Genomic DNA, 18191 nt, shown 5'->3' on the forward strand with positions numbered 1-18191 from the left:
CACATAATTAATTAAAAAAATTATTTTATAATTAATTTAACTTATTTTCATGTTCAACTATATTAAATCAACTCTAATTGATTATATTCTTAACTAATTTCATATTAATTCAACAAACCCTAAATTCACCATAAATTTTAAATTCAACCTAAACAATCATTTCATTTCAACAAAACAAAACATAAATTTATAGCAATTTAGTATATTTACCTTGCTTGCAGGACTAAAAAAAAAGTTACGGTGGTGCGCGCAAGACAATAACAAATAGATCTATCAATTTTGCTCATAAAAACATCCAATGATGGTAAAGATCTCTAATGGGTTTGATTTTTTGTTGTTTTAAAGGTTAAATAAAGGTGTTTGGTGGGTTTTGTAGAGAGAAAGTGAGGGAGTCGGTTGGTTCGGGAGAAAGAACCATGATTTTTTGTGTTTATTCTGTGTTCTTTGATATAGGTTTAGATTTTAATTGATAAAGCGCTTCTTCTCAAATATGATATCTATGTTTTTTGCGATTATAAAGTACGAGATTTTTTTTGATATAACGTTTTAAAAATATGAAATTTGTACTATTCTCATAAAATTTTACATTTACCATCTTAATTTTACAAAATAAAAAATTCAAAGTTGAAAGAGGAGAGTGGGGAGGAAGAGTCCCCACAACTGGCTGTCCCCGCTGCTGGACAAAACTGCGAAATAATGCTATTGGGACCTTTCAAACCAGACAACTCCCTCTTCCCTTCTTCTTCTTCTTCCTCTCTCTCTCTCTCTCTGCTAAACCCTCACCAACTCTCAACTCTTTTCACTTGTTACTCTAATTTACATCTTTCTAGCTGACTCGAGTGGTCTTAATTTTTCTACCCTTTGTTTGATTTTAAGTTTTACCCATCTTGATTAATTCTTCTTGGGCTCCATTTCTATAACTACTACTGCTACTGCTAGTAGCTAAGTTACTTTCTTTCTCTTTTCCTGTAGAGAATTTAATATCATTCTATATAAGAGTTTCACCAGCAGCAGAACACAAAGGAATATATTAATTTTTGAGGTTGTGTACATGGGGTCTCTCCTTCTGCTTCTTGGGGGTTACATTTATTACTATCGTTTTGTTAGAATCACAATGGAATGTTGGTGAGGAAGTGAGAGGTAGAGAGAGAGAGAGAGAATTTAATTTCTTGCAACACTACTGCTCATCAATGGAGAGGCTCGAAGGACCCATTAATCCTTGTGTATGTTACTCTTGTTCATTTTCTTTTTTTCACTCTTTCTTTCCTAGAGTACCTTAACTAGAATCAAAGAAATGGACTTGCATTTACTTATCCAAATGCTTGCATTTAATGCATTGCATTATTTTTCTTGAAATGCTAACGTTTACTGCACTGTTTCCTCCACTTTAACATTCTATTTCCTTTCTTCGTTTGTTTCACTCTCTCTATTGAAACTGAACACCCATCAAATCCATGAAAGTTGGTTTTTCTCCACACCTCCTCAGAAGGTTAGGTGTAAGACCCCATCCAAGAGTTTCCCTCATTGCCTTTCTTTCTCTCAAGATTCTTTTTTTTTCTTATTAAGTTATTGTTTTCTTCTTGCAGTTCTTAGGGGAGCATAACTTGGATTTGGAATGCTTAGACCAAGGATTTATCAATACAGAAAGCTTAAGATTTGGAGAAGAAAGACCATACTTTTCAAGCCCAATCTTTGATGAAAAAATGCCTTTTCTTCAAATGCTTCAAACAGTAGAAACCCCACCCACCTTTCCCTTCAAAGAACCCTGCTTTCAGACACTACTCAAACTCCAACACCTCAAAAAACCATGGAATATGAACAATTATTACATGCCTGAAACAGAAAGCCAAGTTCAACCACCGGAGCTTGAAAGTTGTGTCACCCATGACATATTTGATTTACACTCACCAGTCAAATCTGAAACCAGAGAACTCCCAAACCCACATTCAAATTCCTGCCTCGGAGGTGTAAGTCCTGAGCCCGCTGAACCCTACTCAGGTTCCTTAATTCCATTGGGTACTCAACCACAAACCGTACCTAATATTAAGACCCAGTTCTCCAAATCCACTACAATAATCACCAGAGAAAGAAGAAAGAGAAAGCGTACAAGGCCAACCAAGAACAAAGAAGAAGTAGAGAGCCAACGCATGAACCACATTGCTGTTGAACGCAAACGCCGTCGCCTAATGAACGACCATCTTAACTCTCTCCGTTCTTTCATGCCACCCTCTTATGTTCAAAGGGTAATCTTAAAATTACTAATATTAATTACTATCTACATTTTCAGTTTGCAATTATTGTTATTATTACTCTCAAGAATTCACTTTTAGACTCAAGTATTCAAAATCCTTTGTTTCCTTTTCCACTCTTTGCATCCACGACTCATTTTTATGTCTCGTAGACTTGAAAGTGACGGTGTCTTTCTTTTGTTGTTGAATAAAACAGGGTGATCAGGCATCTATAATAGGAGGTGCAATAGACTTTGTGAAGGAACTAGAGCAGCTTCTTCAATCTCTTGAAGCACAAAAAAGAATGAAAGAAATAGAAGCAGGCTCCACCATCGGCATTTCATCCAACCAATACTTTACTTCGCCGCCACAAAGTGACAATCTGGCGGAGAAAGGAGGCAAATGTGAAGAGAAAAGAACAGTGAAGAAGAAGTCGGAGGCGGCGGAGATAGAGGTGACTGCTGTACAAAACCATGTAAATTTGAAGATAAAGTGTCAAAGAAGTCTTGGGCAGTTGGCGAGAGCTATTGTTGCATTGGAGGAACTTAGCCTTACAGTTTTGCACCTTAACATTAGTTCTTCCCAAGCAACAATTCTTTACTCTTTCAATCTTAAGGTAATACTACTTTGTTCCCTAAGTTAATTCATAGTTTCTTCTTTCAGGTCAAATGTTTTTTACTAGCCAGCTAGCTTGGCTCTTGCCTAATCCAAAACCCTATTTTCATGTCAGTGTTTTTTTTTTTTTTTTATGGGTTTTATTATGGTGTTGTAATGACAGTTAGAGGATGATTGTGAGCTGGGATCCACAGATGAGGTAGCAGCAGCAGTTCATCAAATATTCAGCAGTTTCAACGGCTAGCTGATTGGTCTGTATGGTAGGAGTGCTACTTGGCAAGAGAGACAGCAATTTTACAGCTAAATTTATAGGATTATTACAGTACTGCCTTCTTCTTTATGGAAAACAAGAAAATGTAATTTTGGCTTTACGAGGATGGCAGATGAGGAGCAGACTAGGCAGAAGGGCACGACCATTTGTCTCCATTCTAAGCTCTTACTTTTAGTACCACAGAGAGGACTGCTGCCAGTACACAGAAGTGCACAGGAGCAGATGATGTTTATTGCTTAACCTGCTGAAAGAGTTTGCCTCGCTCTGTCTTTTTTTTTTTTTAATTTATTTTTTAGCAGGAGGGGGGGGGATAAAAGAGTTGCTTGGATGAAGGGTAGCGTGGGTTAGGCACGCTGGGAGTTAGGGGCATATAGAACAGAAGTAACTAGTCCTGAAATCGGGATCAAATCCTTCCACAAAATAGCTAATTTAATAGTTCATTATCGTTTGCATTCTTGGTGTGGATGTAATTTTTAATTGGGTTCTTTTTTTTTTTTTTAGCATCTCCATAGCTGGTTGTTGCGAGGCAAATTATTTTTTTCAAGAAAGAAAAAATGCAAACATCAGTAACATGTTTTGTAGTTTTAAAAAAAATAATTGTAAATTAAAATCTTAATATGTGTCTAATAAAATAAATTTATAATTATATGTACCAATAAATATTTTAAAAAAATATTAATCTACTTACAGATTAAGTTGGGAATAAATTATCAAACTTAATTTTTAATCACGGTAACAAAGAAGAATGAAATAAGAAAAAATTATGGTGACTGGATTAAAAAATGCTTTTAATTAAGTACAAGAAATAAATGGGGAAGCATCTTCCCAATTCGTAAGGCTTGGTGTATCGATATCAATGTTTTTGCCACCTCTTTCATTTTTGTTTTTTAATTGTAATTGTAACATTAATCGTAATAATCTAATATCTCATTATGAGAATTACAAATGATGTATTTCTTTTTATATTGACTTTCAAATGTCCGTACGTGTAGAAATGATTTATAAAGTTGCTATGGCACTTGCTTTTTCGTACCCTCCTTTTCGACGATGTTGGCTTTAGGATTTATTAGAATTTATGTAATGAATCTGGATCAAATTTCTTTTATATAAAAAATAATATTCAAATAATAATAGTACTTTTTTAAAAACAAGAAAAATATAGATTGGATTATTGACTTAACAAAATTTAATAAAATTGAACAATTTAATAACATAATTAAAAAAAATATCGCTAGTAAATAAAGCCTATTTGATTAATATTGATGACAATCACTTGTGTGCTAAATATAAAGTAAAGTTGTTAATTGGAATTGCTTATGACATAGATAATAGAGTTTATCTGTTATGTTTTGTTATTATCAATAAAGAAATTAACAATAATTAGAGATGCTTTTAGATTTGCTTTGTCGGTATATAGTTAGCGATCACTCCTAGTTATGTATTATATCAAATAGATACACGATGATTAAGAATTCAATGACACAAATATTTTTCTAGTCTGTTAGGTATCATTGATATTGTTAACAACACTTTATCAGTAACTTTAGCACTAGATTAAAAAAAATATTATATTGAAAAATATATTACATATGATATGTATAAATCCTTCAAAACAGGAGTTAGACAATTTATATAATGATTTAAATGAGACGGGTGACGTCATCAAAAAATGGTTAGAAATTGAACCTGAAGAGAAATGAACACTTTAATATGATTTTAGTGGTCTTGATTATGGAAATATAATGATTAAGTTGTTAGAGGTTTTTAATAATATATTGAAAAGTGTTTATGGCTTACCTTTAATGGCTATAATGCAAATGGTCTTTTTTAATTGTAATAAATATTTTGTTTAACGAATAGATGTTGTTGAAAAATTTCTAAGACTTGAAGTATTGTAGCCTCTAGCTATCTTAACTAAATTACTTGTATATGGTAATATCTAGAACATATATTCTATGGCAAGTGTTTTAATCTTACAAAGGTGTTATTTCAGGTTAAGACAATCCTAATAGATAATGTTATAAGAGAAGTCAAGGAAACAATTATCATTAATAATGTAAGTTGCAATGGTAAATGACAAATGTATCACTGATCATATTCACATCTCATTGTATGTTGCATTTTATGAAATATTGACCATGTGCAATTTATTGATCATTTCTTCTCCAACGAGTCGTATAAACATAAATATATTCTTTACTTTTAACCTTTACATGACACACCACTACGGTCTAAACATTACAAGATTTAACAGTTTTACCGATGTAATTTTTCCGTCGGCGTAAGACACATATTCTGTCGGTAATTAATTTACCAACGAAATCACCGATGGAAATGCTCCGTCGGTGAATCTTTCGTCGGTAATTTTTTTTCCGTCGGTAAATCCGTTGGTAATAAAAAAATATTATTACCGACGGATTTACTGACGGAAATGACGCGTCGGTAATAATATTTTTTATTACCGATGGAATTTCCGTCGGTAAGTCCGTCGGTAATTATTTTAAATTTGTTTTAAAAAAAATCATTTTATAAAATTATAAAATAATTAAATTAACATAAATCAACACTCTATAATATATACTCAAAATGCTTGGAAAAAAGAATAAAAAAATCAACTCAAACAAATTTGCAACAAATAAATAAAACGAAAAAATAAATTCAATTAAAAATTGATCTCATATGAAAAACAAATCTCACAACAACATTTATACAATTATTAAGAACAAAACAATTAAAAATAAAATAAAAAACAAATATAGTGAAAAAAATCATGAAAAAAGAAGAAAAAAGAAAAATCTTACCTTAATGTAGTTGCAAGTGAAGCTAATGAGAGAAACAAAATTCGTAAAGCATATTAATTAAAACAAAACTAAGAGGATAAAAGAAGAAAGAAGAAGAAGACATACCCGAGCATGGAGGAAAAGAGGAGATGAGGAGAGAAAAGAAGAGAAAGAAATAGATATTGATGTTTTTTACATATAGTGAAGAAGAAGAAGAAGAAGAAGAAGAAGAAGAAGAATAAGAAATGAGTCTGTCTCTTGTGAAATAAGGAGATTCAGGCTTTTTATTGGGGTGCGTTAGCGATGGATTTACCGACGGATAATTGAATATTAATATTTTTTAAATATTCCGTCGGTAATTCCATCGGTAATATTTAATTTAAATTTTCAATTTCGTAAAAAGTTTTTAGAAACCGCCAACAATTACCGATGATTTTTCAATCCGTTGGTGATTCCGTCTGTAATATTTAAATGAAAATTTTAAATTAATTGAATTTTTTCAGAAAACCGCCAAATAACACCGACGACTTTTCAATCCGTCGGTGATTTTGTCTGTAAAGAACAACAATTAATTGTGCAATTGGAAAGTGAACAGTTCTGGAGCTCTCTGGAAAATACCAACGGAAAATTCCGTCGGTGATTCCCTTTGTAATTGACATGATAAACAGTGTTCACAATTTACCAACGAATTTACCGATGGAATTTCTGTCAGTAATTCCGTTGGTAAAAATGGCACGTCATCATTTTTTTTTTGCTTTGTTTTAATTTTTTTCCCACGGTAATTCCCTCGGTATATACCGAGGGAATATTTCCGTCGGTAAAATCCCTCGGAAATTTACCAACGGAAATATTTCCTCGGTATTTCCGTTTGTATTCATCGATTTTCTGGTAGTGAATATATATATATATATATATATATATATATATATATATATATATATATATATATATATAATGGATGTCCAACTTGATGGAGAATGAAAAAGGATTGAAGGAGATCTACTCGTCTGCATAACGAGATGAATGATAGAGAAGCGAACTCATAAAAAAATGTGGCATGTATTGTCAAAGGGATCATATGAAGAAAACATGTCAAAATAGACAATATATGTTAATAACTGCATTTGTTTCAAATTATTAACATATGTTATTGTTTTATAGTCACCTAATTTAAAATTTAATTGTATTACAATACTAGCAACTCTTTCTTATAGGATCTCAAGCCAGACATTGTTTGAACTAGAGGAGGTTCATCTACTTCTATTAACGCCGACTAACGTGACCATTTAATTATGCAGCTAGGTCTAGATGACATGTCAGTTTTGTACATGCAGGACCAGTATTGCTATGAAGATATTTGGAATGGAAAGGTCAGTCGACTTGACTTTTTTTTTAAAAAAAAACTAAAATTTAACTAACAATATTGTTTAAATAATTATGTATAAATTGCATGATTTTAGCGGCAGTAATCCTATGATACATTGTCATCATGCCATTATAGATTTGCATGAGCGTGTTTGCCTGTATGTTATCAACAATAACTTTTATGAGATGACTCAACTACATATCTACATCTTGACCCTAGATTGATTGCAATACTAGTTGAGCGATGAAGGTGTGAGACTTAAACATTCCACTTGTATAATGGTGAGATGTACCGACATTGTAGGAAATTGTCACATTAATTGGCCTTCCGATAAATAGAGCTCCAATAACAGGATGCGAAAGGTCGGTTGATAGAGATGATTTATGTGGTTGTCTACTAGGACGCGTGCCTTTGGCTAGTGCTTATAGAGGTGACAACACAAAATGATGTGGTTCGATACTAATTTTAAGACCCCCTAGTTGATGTGATAGAGGATTGGTTTTGTATGCTTGAGTATACATAATGCATATGTTTGGGGGGCTCATTTTCACAAGTACTACAGGTAATCTAATGCCAATGTTTATCCTAACACCACTAGAGGACTTTTGAACCATTGTTAACCATAGCTAGAGGGCTATGATTGTGTGTGTGTGTGTGTTTATATATATATATACTAGTAACTATGTAAAGCATGTCTGAAGAAGATGGGATAAATAGTTGGGTGTCTAATATTTTTCAAGGTATAATTTTTCAGCGAAGAATTTACTTTGTTTGTTAGAGTTAATTCCATTTCACATACTAACTTAGAATTATAAATATAAATTAATATAGCTCTAGTCGTGGGAGCATTTTCATATTAATCGTCCATAGAATTGGAGGAGTAATATGTTTGACGCGGCACCTAGAGGAAACTCTCTACAGGATATAAGTAATAATGAATTTTAATAAATTTTGAATAACATGTTATTTATATAAACTAAATGCAAAAAATATACTAACTTTATGGCTTGTCATGTCAAATAGTGTGGGCTACATATTTCACTTTAAATCTCATTCATGTCCATAAGTTTTACCGGGATTAGTTGAATGTGTAACAACTTCCCCAGTTATGAGTTACAAATTTATTTATATTTTATTTGGTTGTTAATGTTTTAGTTTGATTTTTTTTCTAATATATCTTTTCATATCTTGATAGGTTACATAAATGTCACATACCAATGATTTGATATTATCAGCTTTACATGTATGTTAGGAGGGACAAGTTTTATGGTTAGCATAAGTCATGCTGCATTGCTTTGATATAGTTGAGATGCATTGCCATGATTATATAATGCAGTAGTTTGGCTTGTCTCAGCACATCCTGGATTATAAAAATACTAGTGATGAGTTGTATACGATCAGTTGTCAAAGTAAGTGAAAAGAGAATTGGCTGGTGATTTATACAACTTATCTAGATCTTTGAGATGCCAATAAGAACATATATTTATGGAGTGACATCCGGTAATTGATCTAGACACATACATGAGATGGTTTTTTTCTCATAACACACTAATTTATTACACCTACATGGTTGTATTTCCCGATGTGTCTATGTAATCTGATGCATTATGAGCCTCAATATTCGAGACCAAATTGATTGGTATGCAATATTTTTTTCTACTTAACATTTATTAAATATTGTTAATGTTATTATAGATGACGAGTGTTAATTGTTTTAAAATGTATTTATTAGATTGATTACTCATTATGGGAGGCTCAAAGAGCAGCAGTCGCTACCGTGAAAGCATCAATGAGATGGGGCGTGCTCTTGCCAACAATACGCTCAATTTATACCATGGTGGACTTCAAGAGGTTGGGGACACTAAAAATCTAGAAACGATCTTATTGGAAGATGAGACTACTTATTGTGAACAAGGAAATATAGTTAGGGAGGCAGGTTCATCCATGAGCATACCTAGCCCGTCTATGAGTTAGGATGATTATGGTGTCGACCCTTACAAATGAACTATAGGTTCGTCTTTGAGTTGGACAAGTTGGGGTGATGCAAACATGTTCATTAACACTCTAAGCTCGTCCACGAGTTGGGTTGATTTTTAGATGCAGTTAGATTATATGCTTTAATGTTATAAGAATTATGAATTTATTTTAAATTTCATAAAATATTATATGAATCTTCATTGTGTTTATGAATTGTTAATTTTGATGAATTGTGAAGTATGTTGATTTTTTAATTGTGTTAGAGAGATGGATTATGTTTCTGAATTGTGAATTATTAGGTTGATATTTTATGGTACGGAGTTGAGAGGTTCAAAAAACTACCCTGGCTATTATTTTCTGGCGAATCACAAGTGAGACATGGGACTTCCAAACTATGTTATTTCTTCAAATATTTTATGGAATATGGTATTTTACTATTTTTTTACCTTGCTAAATTCCAAAAAAAAAAAACTCATAAAATTTAAAGGCATTTTAATAGCTAGAGACGACACAAGAGAGAGGTGAAATGGCATAGATCATGGGGTTTATTTGAAAAATGCCTGATAGATGTCGAGTCTTAACTTCCTATAGGTATTAAAAAAAATTGACCAACCGAGTAAACAAAAAAAAAAACTAACTAAAAAAACCAAACCGAGAGATAAAACTGATTAAAGAACCAGAAAAACCACTCGGTCCTGTTCGATTTTGATTTAGAATGCTAAAACCAATTGAACTGGACCAAACTGGATCAATTCAATTGAATTTGAATAGTCTAAAAAAGAAACATAACCTAACCCTAAAAGAAATTAAGTTGCCCCTCCCTCTTATCTCTCGTTCTCTTCTTCTCTCCTATGATTACCTACCCTTAAATCCCTTTAAGTTTTGACAGTAGCCATTAGCCATTAGTCGCAACTCCCCACCTCCCTCGTTCTCCCTACCCTCTTATATCTGGTGAACCCTAAACCCCTTTAATTAACAAAACTTTGAATTTTCACTTGTTGATATGGTGTAAAGAATGAAAATATCTAATTGAATTCCTTTTAAATTTAATTTTCAATTTAGTAATTGAGTTAGGTTGCATTATATAAAAAAGCCTAATAATTTTTTTTGATTAAAAAGTCTAGAAAAACAAAACTCAACAAGAAATTGTTAAACCTCAATTTAATATATAGGCTCATTTAAAAAACAAAAAACAAGATCATTTAAAAGGATTAATTTTTCATGTTTTAATAAAAAAAACCGATCTTGACATAACCGAACTAGTTCAATTTAAACTGGTTTTCGGTTCGGTCCGGGTCATTTTATTAAGAAAAACAAAGCCCAAACCGACAGTGAACACCCCTACAACTTCCTGTAGCTCCAGCTCCTGACACGTCATAAAAAAAAACATTGTTATTTGTAGCTACATACGAAGGGTATCGTATTCCTATTAGCTTAAACCCTGTTTGTTTTTGCGTTTCAAAAGTACTTTTAAAAAAAATTAAAATTTTTTTATTTTAAATTAAAATTTTTTTAGTGTTTTTAGATCATTTTGATGCGTTGATATCAAAAATGATTTTTAAAAAATAAAAAAAATATTATTTTGATATATCTCTAAATAAAAAACACTTTAAAAAACAACTGCATCCACACTTCCAAACATGCTATTAAGTGTTAACTCCAAACATGCTATTAAGTGTTAACCTTCACCTTGTGGATTCATTCATCTTCAGATGAAGGATAAAGGTCCAAGTAGGAAGGATTGCGAAGGTGACGTGGTGGAAGGATTGCGAAGGGCAAATGATGGATGGAAATAGGGAAAAAGTCAGAGGGTGGGGAAAGGAGAGCCCATGTTTCAAGTCTCTGAAAATTGTCATATGGCTCAGATTGAGAGATGCGGACTGTACAGCGGCTATAGTCGCACATATCCCCATGTGCAGAAGCATCACCAACGTCCGGTCAGAGACATATCATCATCCTTTCTCCAGACCAGTCCTAGTCATTTTGGTTTTTCGAGTCTCTTCTTTCGACAGCTTTTTGCTCCCCTCTTCCTTCTCCGGTGCCAGCCTCAATCTCTCCTCTTATAAATTTTTTTTTTTTTTTTATATCATGAATACATTTCTCTACGTGATTTATGGTTGAGTATATATATACTTTCAAGAACAAGAATTAACAGCAGATTGATTTATCCCGATTTATGTTCTATTAAAGTGAAGCCAGGGGGCAACTTCCACCTTGATGACATCAATGGATCCAGAAGGAACATTGGTCTCACATATATATTGGAATCGGAGACTGCTTTATTTGGAAACCCGGGCCAGCATATTCAAAAACTAATCTCGTTTTCAGAGTATCGTTGGCATTAGATTATGTGTTAATCTCGCATTTCCATAGCATCATCAGCATTATCTTATCGTTACTTCTTCGAGCACATTAGCGTATAGTATTTAGTAGAAACAGCTCTGTTTGTTTATTATCTACTGGAAAGGTTTCTCGTTGCTGGATGAGAAGTTGGAGGTCTCAGAATGGTGGATTACCAAAGTCATCGATCGCCGTCAGCTGTGAAAACTCCACTGACGAAAAGTTTAAGGGAAAAGGCAAAAAGAAATAAAAAGAAAAGGAGTAAATAGAAACCACTTTATTTTCCTTGAAAATAAACCTTTTCATTTGTTTTCTCTCTTGATTCTTCTACGGCATCTTCCCTGGCTTTCCCATGCCTAGTAACATGGTCAGGAACGGAGCAAGAAAAAAATAATTAAGGGGTCAAATTAAAAAAATTATTTTAAAAAAATTAAAATTTTAGTTATTTTATTCAAGAGAGAGGTGCTGAGAAAAATTTCTTTGCAGGGGTAAGGTAATATATATATATATATATATATACGCTTCAATTAATTTTTTAAAATTCTATTATTAATAATCATCCAAAATTCTAATAACTCAGATTTCTGTCATTGGAACTAGTGAAACATGGTAATATCTTGCATATGTTCCTTGTGGTTGATGCATGCTGGTTCTCGTCAAATCCCTGATGTACTCGATCGTTGCCCCCAGTACTCAATTCAAATTCAGAGAGTCATTCTGCAGTGCATTATTGGTTGAAAACTAAAGGCAACATGTCCTTCAGACGGACCTGATGTTTTGACGCTCAGTCCGAGCTTTCACATGAATATTGAAATATAATTTTTTTTGTTTTAAAAATAATTTTAAAAAAATTATTTATTTTACTTTAAATTAATTTGTTTTTAATCTTTTTAAATCGTTTCGATGTATTAATGTAAAAAATAATTTTTAAAAAATAAAAAAAATATTATTTTGATGCATTTCCGAGTGAAAAACACTTTGAAAAATAACTACTACTATATTCTCAAACACCTCTAAAATAATTTCTAACATCTTAAAAAAAAAATAGTTATTTTGTTAATATATCATATTCTTAATAATTAAATGGTTTCGGGTTTGAATATTCTCATTAAATTAAATTAAAAATTAAGTATTCATTCCAAAACACAACTAATGTACAATAACATGAGAAATTTTATATTAATAGTTATTTTATAAGTCAAGCTAAAAAGATGAAAAAGAAATTTACATTTGTGTAAGAATGTTTGCATGTAACTGTTCTTTTTTTTTTTATTTTTTTTTTATTTTTGTGTTTGGTCTAAATTTTTGTTTTCTCTGTGAGGGTCTTATCATAATCAAGCTTTCTTCCTAATCATTGTTCATGACATTAATTATGGGTAAACTTGATTTTATATTAATCTTTTTAGATAGAAAATGTGGAACAGGTAAGCATGTAATTAATCTCGATAATATCGTAATGATTTGGCGTCTTGGATCACTCTTTTCCAGTGATAATTCACTTCTTCTTCTTCTTCTTCTTCTTCTTTTTTTGGTACAATATTGTGATAATTCACCTTGAAATGATCTCCCATGTCCTTCACTACCAGACCTTTTTCAGACGTGCATGTCTATGCCTTTATGGTTGGCCAATTACTGGGCCTGACCTCATTTTATTTTTCTTTCTTTTAATAATTCTTGTGAATTTAAGTGTTGCTTAATACCTTCTCTCTTAGTTTTTTGAACTGTTCCTGAAATAATGGTTGATCTTTTTAATTCTACATATAGTACTTTGAAGTGATTATTATAATTTGTTTATAACTTTTTCCCTTTTGAATTTTGTATAAATGTGTTGTATTGGCATGACACTTATAAAAATAAATTGTTTGTTATTAGAACTGAGAATTAAAATCTAAAATAAAATAAATAAAATTATGAAAATAAAATGTACAACTAATGTCAAACATTCATATTTGCATTTATCTTTTTCTTTTACTAAGAATGTTAGAATTTTATTTTATTATTTGACTAATGTAAATAACTCTTTTTTGATTTATCATTTCTATTTTTTGATTTATTTTATTAAGCATGAATAACATATATTTTTGTTTTCTAATTATAAAAAAATATGATATCTGAAAACACATCCATATCATATATGTTTTCTTATCTTGCATTAAAAATTAACTTGAAATCATACGTGCAACGTGGTAGAGGTACAAAACTAGTTAAATCTTTATAAATATTGAACTTTGTTTTATTGTTGATACATAATTAAATATAAAAAATAAAATGGTAAATCTATTAACAAATTTATTTTAAAATATCAATTAATCAAGGAATATATTTGAGAAGATATTGAAAACAATATAATAGCTAAAGAAAGAGTTTTTCTAGGAGTAAAAGTGGATGTGTTTTTTTTGTTATTACCTAGGATTCAAATCTTAAGAAAGACTAATAAAATTCATATATATATATATATATATATATATGAATGTATTATTACTTGTAGAGATGTACTAGATAACTGGCCCGCGTTATACTTTGTGGTGGACTAAATAACATTTGAACATAAAATAATAATGTTTAAGTCGCGGAGAAGTTTTTGATATTGTCATTAAACCTTTCCCAACATATCAGCCTTTAAACCTCCTGACTCGACTTTTTACTTAGATTGGATTTCAAATTAATTTATGTAGGAGTTATCTCGATGTGACCCATCGACTTATCGATTCCAAATGCAACCTAAGTGACCGGAAGAAAAACATAGTTTGACTTTAATTTTTTTTTTATAAAGATGACATTTTTAAAAAATAATTATACTGAGACGATGATATATTAAGTTGAACCATTCATCATGGATGAATATACTAAACTCATGACCCGAGTTATGGACTCTACATGATTTAATAACTTTGTTTTTTAAAACTAATTTTTACTTAATTATATGATATAAAATTGAATACTCACAAAATCAAGTACCAATACAATATTAAGATATTTGTTTGAGGCTGTGGTAACTCTATAAAAAGCAAACGAAATAAATTATGAAACTCAATTTTCAATCAATACAAGTTAACCAACCAAATATGTAATTCAAGTCATGGACTTTATTGAGTTTAATAACTTTGTTTTTTTCTTAAACTATTTTTATTTAAATATATGATAATAAAAATAATCAATCTCAAAATTCAAAATCGACCAAATATCAAGATACTTGTTTGAGACTACGGTAAACTTATAGAAAACAAACTAAAACAAGTTATGAAGACCAATTCAAAATTAACCAAATGTTAAGGGATAAAATTTAGAAACAAAGCAATAAAAAAATCAATAAAAATTCAATATTGAAGGAAAAAATTAGAAAAAAATAAAGAAAGTAAAAGCTCAAACACATAGACTTGCCACCCCATGCCAACATTTGTTTTTTTTTTTCTTCTGTTGAGAGAAGACATTGCTTCTTCTTTTTTTAATTTAAGAGGGTGATTGGTGGCCTACAGTGGTTGAGGACCTATCACCTATTAGGCTACTTGCCCAGAATCCAGCGACAATTATGATGCCTAAAACAATCTAGGGTTATTTTGGTCTAAATTTATATTTTCAACTCATTTTCACATAAAAACACCATAAGAACCTTTGTAAACCAATCACTAATTTTAAAACAAAAAAATAAAATGAATAAAAAAATCTAAATTGAACCCAATCTATTTTTTGTCATGTTTATAGGAGGAAAACCATCACCTTCGAACTCTTTTATCAAATGGAACCATTTATCACCAAGATCAGCCATTTTTCTTATCAAATTATGACAAACAAACAACTTTATCTCTCATTCGTTGTTTTTATGTAACTTTATATATCCTCTTTCAAACTCAAAGATTGAAATGTTAAGAAAATGGTCTCGTAGACCAAAATTAAAATTAAAAATCAAAAGGGATTTCATACGGAGAAAAATGAAAATAGGTGGACTAAACAAAACTTTTTATAATGAATTTGAGATTGACTTGAAATTTCACATTATTTTACACTTTGGTTTTTATTTATTGAATTTTTTTAATAAAATTTAAGAAACTAGTTATTGATTTAGACATAAAAAGCTACAATTGAAAAAATAAACTTAAAAATGAAATTGGATTAAAAACTTTATGGTATTATAGATTACTATAGTAATTTACTTAACTATTTTAATAAATTTTCTTTATATATTACTATAAAACTTAGTTTTTATATATAAAAATAGATCTAATGATACTCATTATGTGTGTGTACACACACAAACACTTGGTTTTGTGTGTGTATAATGAGCACAATGTATATGTCATGAGTAGTAAGTACCATCAAGCGCAAGACTTGGGCGTAATATTTGAGCTCAAGGTTATATTTTTTCTTAATAATATTGTTTGAGAGTGAGTTTCAACCTATTTATTTGTTAAAATTTGATTTTTTTTATTCAATTTAATTTTTTTTTAGTTTTTTTGAATTGTTTTATTGTGCTGATGTGAAAAATAAATTTTAAAAAATAACCGCTGCTATATTTTCAAACACCCAATAATATTAATATTATGAGCGCCAAAAAAAAAAAAAAAGAAGTATGGGTCGTTAAGCCCAGATCTTGCATTTGGACGTATAAGTCCCAATCCATTAACGTTGAGTGGTTTTATTTTAGGTCATTTATCGTTTTTAAGAAAGCTTTTCACTGCTGTCGGCCAGGTCCTCAGTGCGCATCTGGGTCTCACTTGAATAACAAAATGGCTATAATAATTAAATGAGTTTAATTTTTTCTAATTAAGATGTCATGTCAATTTTAATTTTAAAGTATGTAATAGTGGATGTTTTTTAAATATTTTTTATTTTAAAATATATTAAAATCATATATTTTTTATAAATTTTTAACATCATCTCATTAAAAAAATCTAAAAAAAAATTAAAAATTAATTTGATTTTTTTTAAAAAAATTACCAAAACATTTTCTAACAAAAACAAAAAAAATAAAAACAAATCAGTACCTTAAACTTTACTTGATTAAATAATTTTTTTTGCGTCATTAATAATAGGTTTGAGTCTGAGGTCTCAAAAAATACTAATACTAATATTAATTGAATTATGAAAAAAATTGCAAGAATTGGTTCTATTTAAATGGATGGAGTCGGAGTCTCCACTCACTTATTATTATTATTATTATTATTATAATAAATAGGTATAGTTATAAGAAAATCTGATCGTGTTTTTATAAATAAAAATAATTATAAAAAGCTTTTTAAAGTTTGATTGTATGTTTATTTTTCTTTTATATTTTGAAAAATTATATTTTAAAAAAAATTAAAAGAGAAAAAAAATCAAAAAATAAAATTGACCTTAAAAAATCACACACACACTCTCTCTCTCTCTCTCTCTTATCTTGCTTTCTCTCTCTAAAAACATCATAGTCTTTCTCTTCCATTTGTCTGCAATTTGCTCATTTCATTGACCTAATCCTCTATTTGTTTCTGCTTCTTCATTATGGTAATTTAAAAGCTATGTAGAACTCATATCTTTAATTTGCTTACAACTTCAAGGTTTTGGAATGCAAAAGGATTTTCATGGATCTCTCTCGAGTCTCGACAATTTGAATTTAAGGCTAGGATTCTAAAGTTTTTTTGTTTTTTTTTTTTGTGGATTAATGGGTCATGTGTTGAAATTTGAGGTGGGGTTTATTAGGGTTTTTCTTGTTGAATGGGGTTGAAAACCTAGATGATGATGCCAGATCAAAGATCTAAGAAGCTGGCTGGCAGCACAAGAATCCACGTAAAATAGTCTCACTTCCTTATTCTCCCTCTGTGCAGACATAGTTCTCATACTTGTAAAACATCAATCAACCATGTAGAATCGTTGCTGTCTCACACTGAGAAGGTGAAATCTAGATCTCAGCAGGTAACCATCTCACACAAAGGCTAATGGGTTACAAATTATTTTGGTGTCTGTTATAATATGGGATAAAAAAAAAAGAAAAAAAGAAGCAACTTTGCTATCAAAAGAAAGGGAAAAATAGCGAATACTGCCATTTTCTTCTTCTTCTTTTGTTTCCCCTCTAAGCTGACTTGAGCCTATGTAGTGAGAAAGGTCAGAAAAAAGTGCGATGCCTCACTCCTGACCATAGCTGTCACAAAACCGAGAAATGTCCATACCAAAGAGTCTCTGAGCTAAATATTTATCACTTGTGCACTGCCGGTAGTCTACACTATCGCTTTTCGCTGATGAAGAGGCATCTTGGGCTTGGCTGCTGGCAAAGGACTGATGGAGAATACCAAAAATATTTTGCAGAACCTCATCCGCACCATTCATTTGTCACTGTGAATTTGATTGATGCGAAATGTGATAGTTTGGTGAATGTACAGAATTTGTTTGATGAAATGCCTCGAAGAAATTTGTGTTAATGGAATGTTTTGGCATTGTTGTAATTAACATGACAATTTTATTATTTTGAGTTTCCATGGACTTTCTTTTTAATTAATAAAATAATAAACATGTAAATATTCAGATACTTTTTTAGCACGATAGGTTGAGTTTCAAAGTACAATAAGAAAATAAAAATATGATCCATTCTTATATGGGTTTTTTGTAATTATCACGAAAAACTAAAAAGAACTAAGTTCCTGTTT

The 18191-nt window shown here is 30.7% G+C and overlaps 1 protein-coding gene and 1 long non-coding RNA gene across 4 annotated transcripts; both read left to right on the forward strand.

The window, feature by feature from the left end:
* The first annotated feature begins 703 nt into the window (after nt 1-703).
* LOC7478805 (transcription factor bHLH70) lies at nt 704-3566 on the forward strand. Of its 3 annotated transcripts, none has more exons than XM_024595002.2 (4): nt 704-1223; nt 1587-2243; nt 2446-2844; nt 3007-3566. In XM_024595002.2, the coding sequence occupies exons 1-4, from the start codon at nt 1191-1193 to the stop codon at nt 3085-3087; spliced, it is 1170 nt and encodes a 389-aa protein (XP_024450770.1). In that variant the 5' UTR covers nt 704-1190; the 3' UTR covers nt 3088-3566. The 3 variants fall into 3 exon arrangements, with proteins under 3 accessions (XP_024450770.1, XP_024450769.1, XP_024450771.1); XM_024595001.2 differs by lacking the exon at nt 704-1223 and adding an exon at nt 1232-1496; XM_024595003.2 differs by lacking the exon at nt 704-1223 and adding an exon at nt 1232-1489.
* Nucleotides 3567-16907: 13341 nt separating this feature from the next.
* On the forward strand, nt 16908-18084 carry LOC112326600 (uncharacterized). The gene is made up of 2 exons (XR_002980342.2): nt 16908-17055; nt 17376-18084. It is a non-coding gene; the product is annotated as an uncharacterized LOC112326600 (long non-coding RNA).
* The last annotated feature ends 107 nt before the right edge of the window (nt 18085-18191 follow it).

Source organism: Populus trichocarpa, chromosome 2 (assembly GCF_000002775.5).
Source record: "Populus trichocarpa isolate Nisqually-1 chromosome 2, P.trichocarpa_v4.1, whole genome shotgun sequence".
Taxonomy (NCBI): domain Eukaryota; kingdom Viridiplantae; phylum Streptophyta; class Magnoliopsida; order Malpighiales; family Salicaceae; genus Populus; species Populus trichocarpa.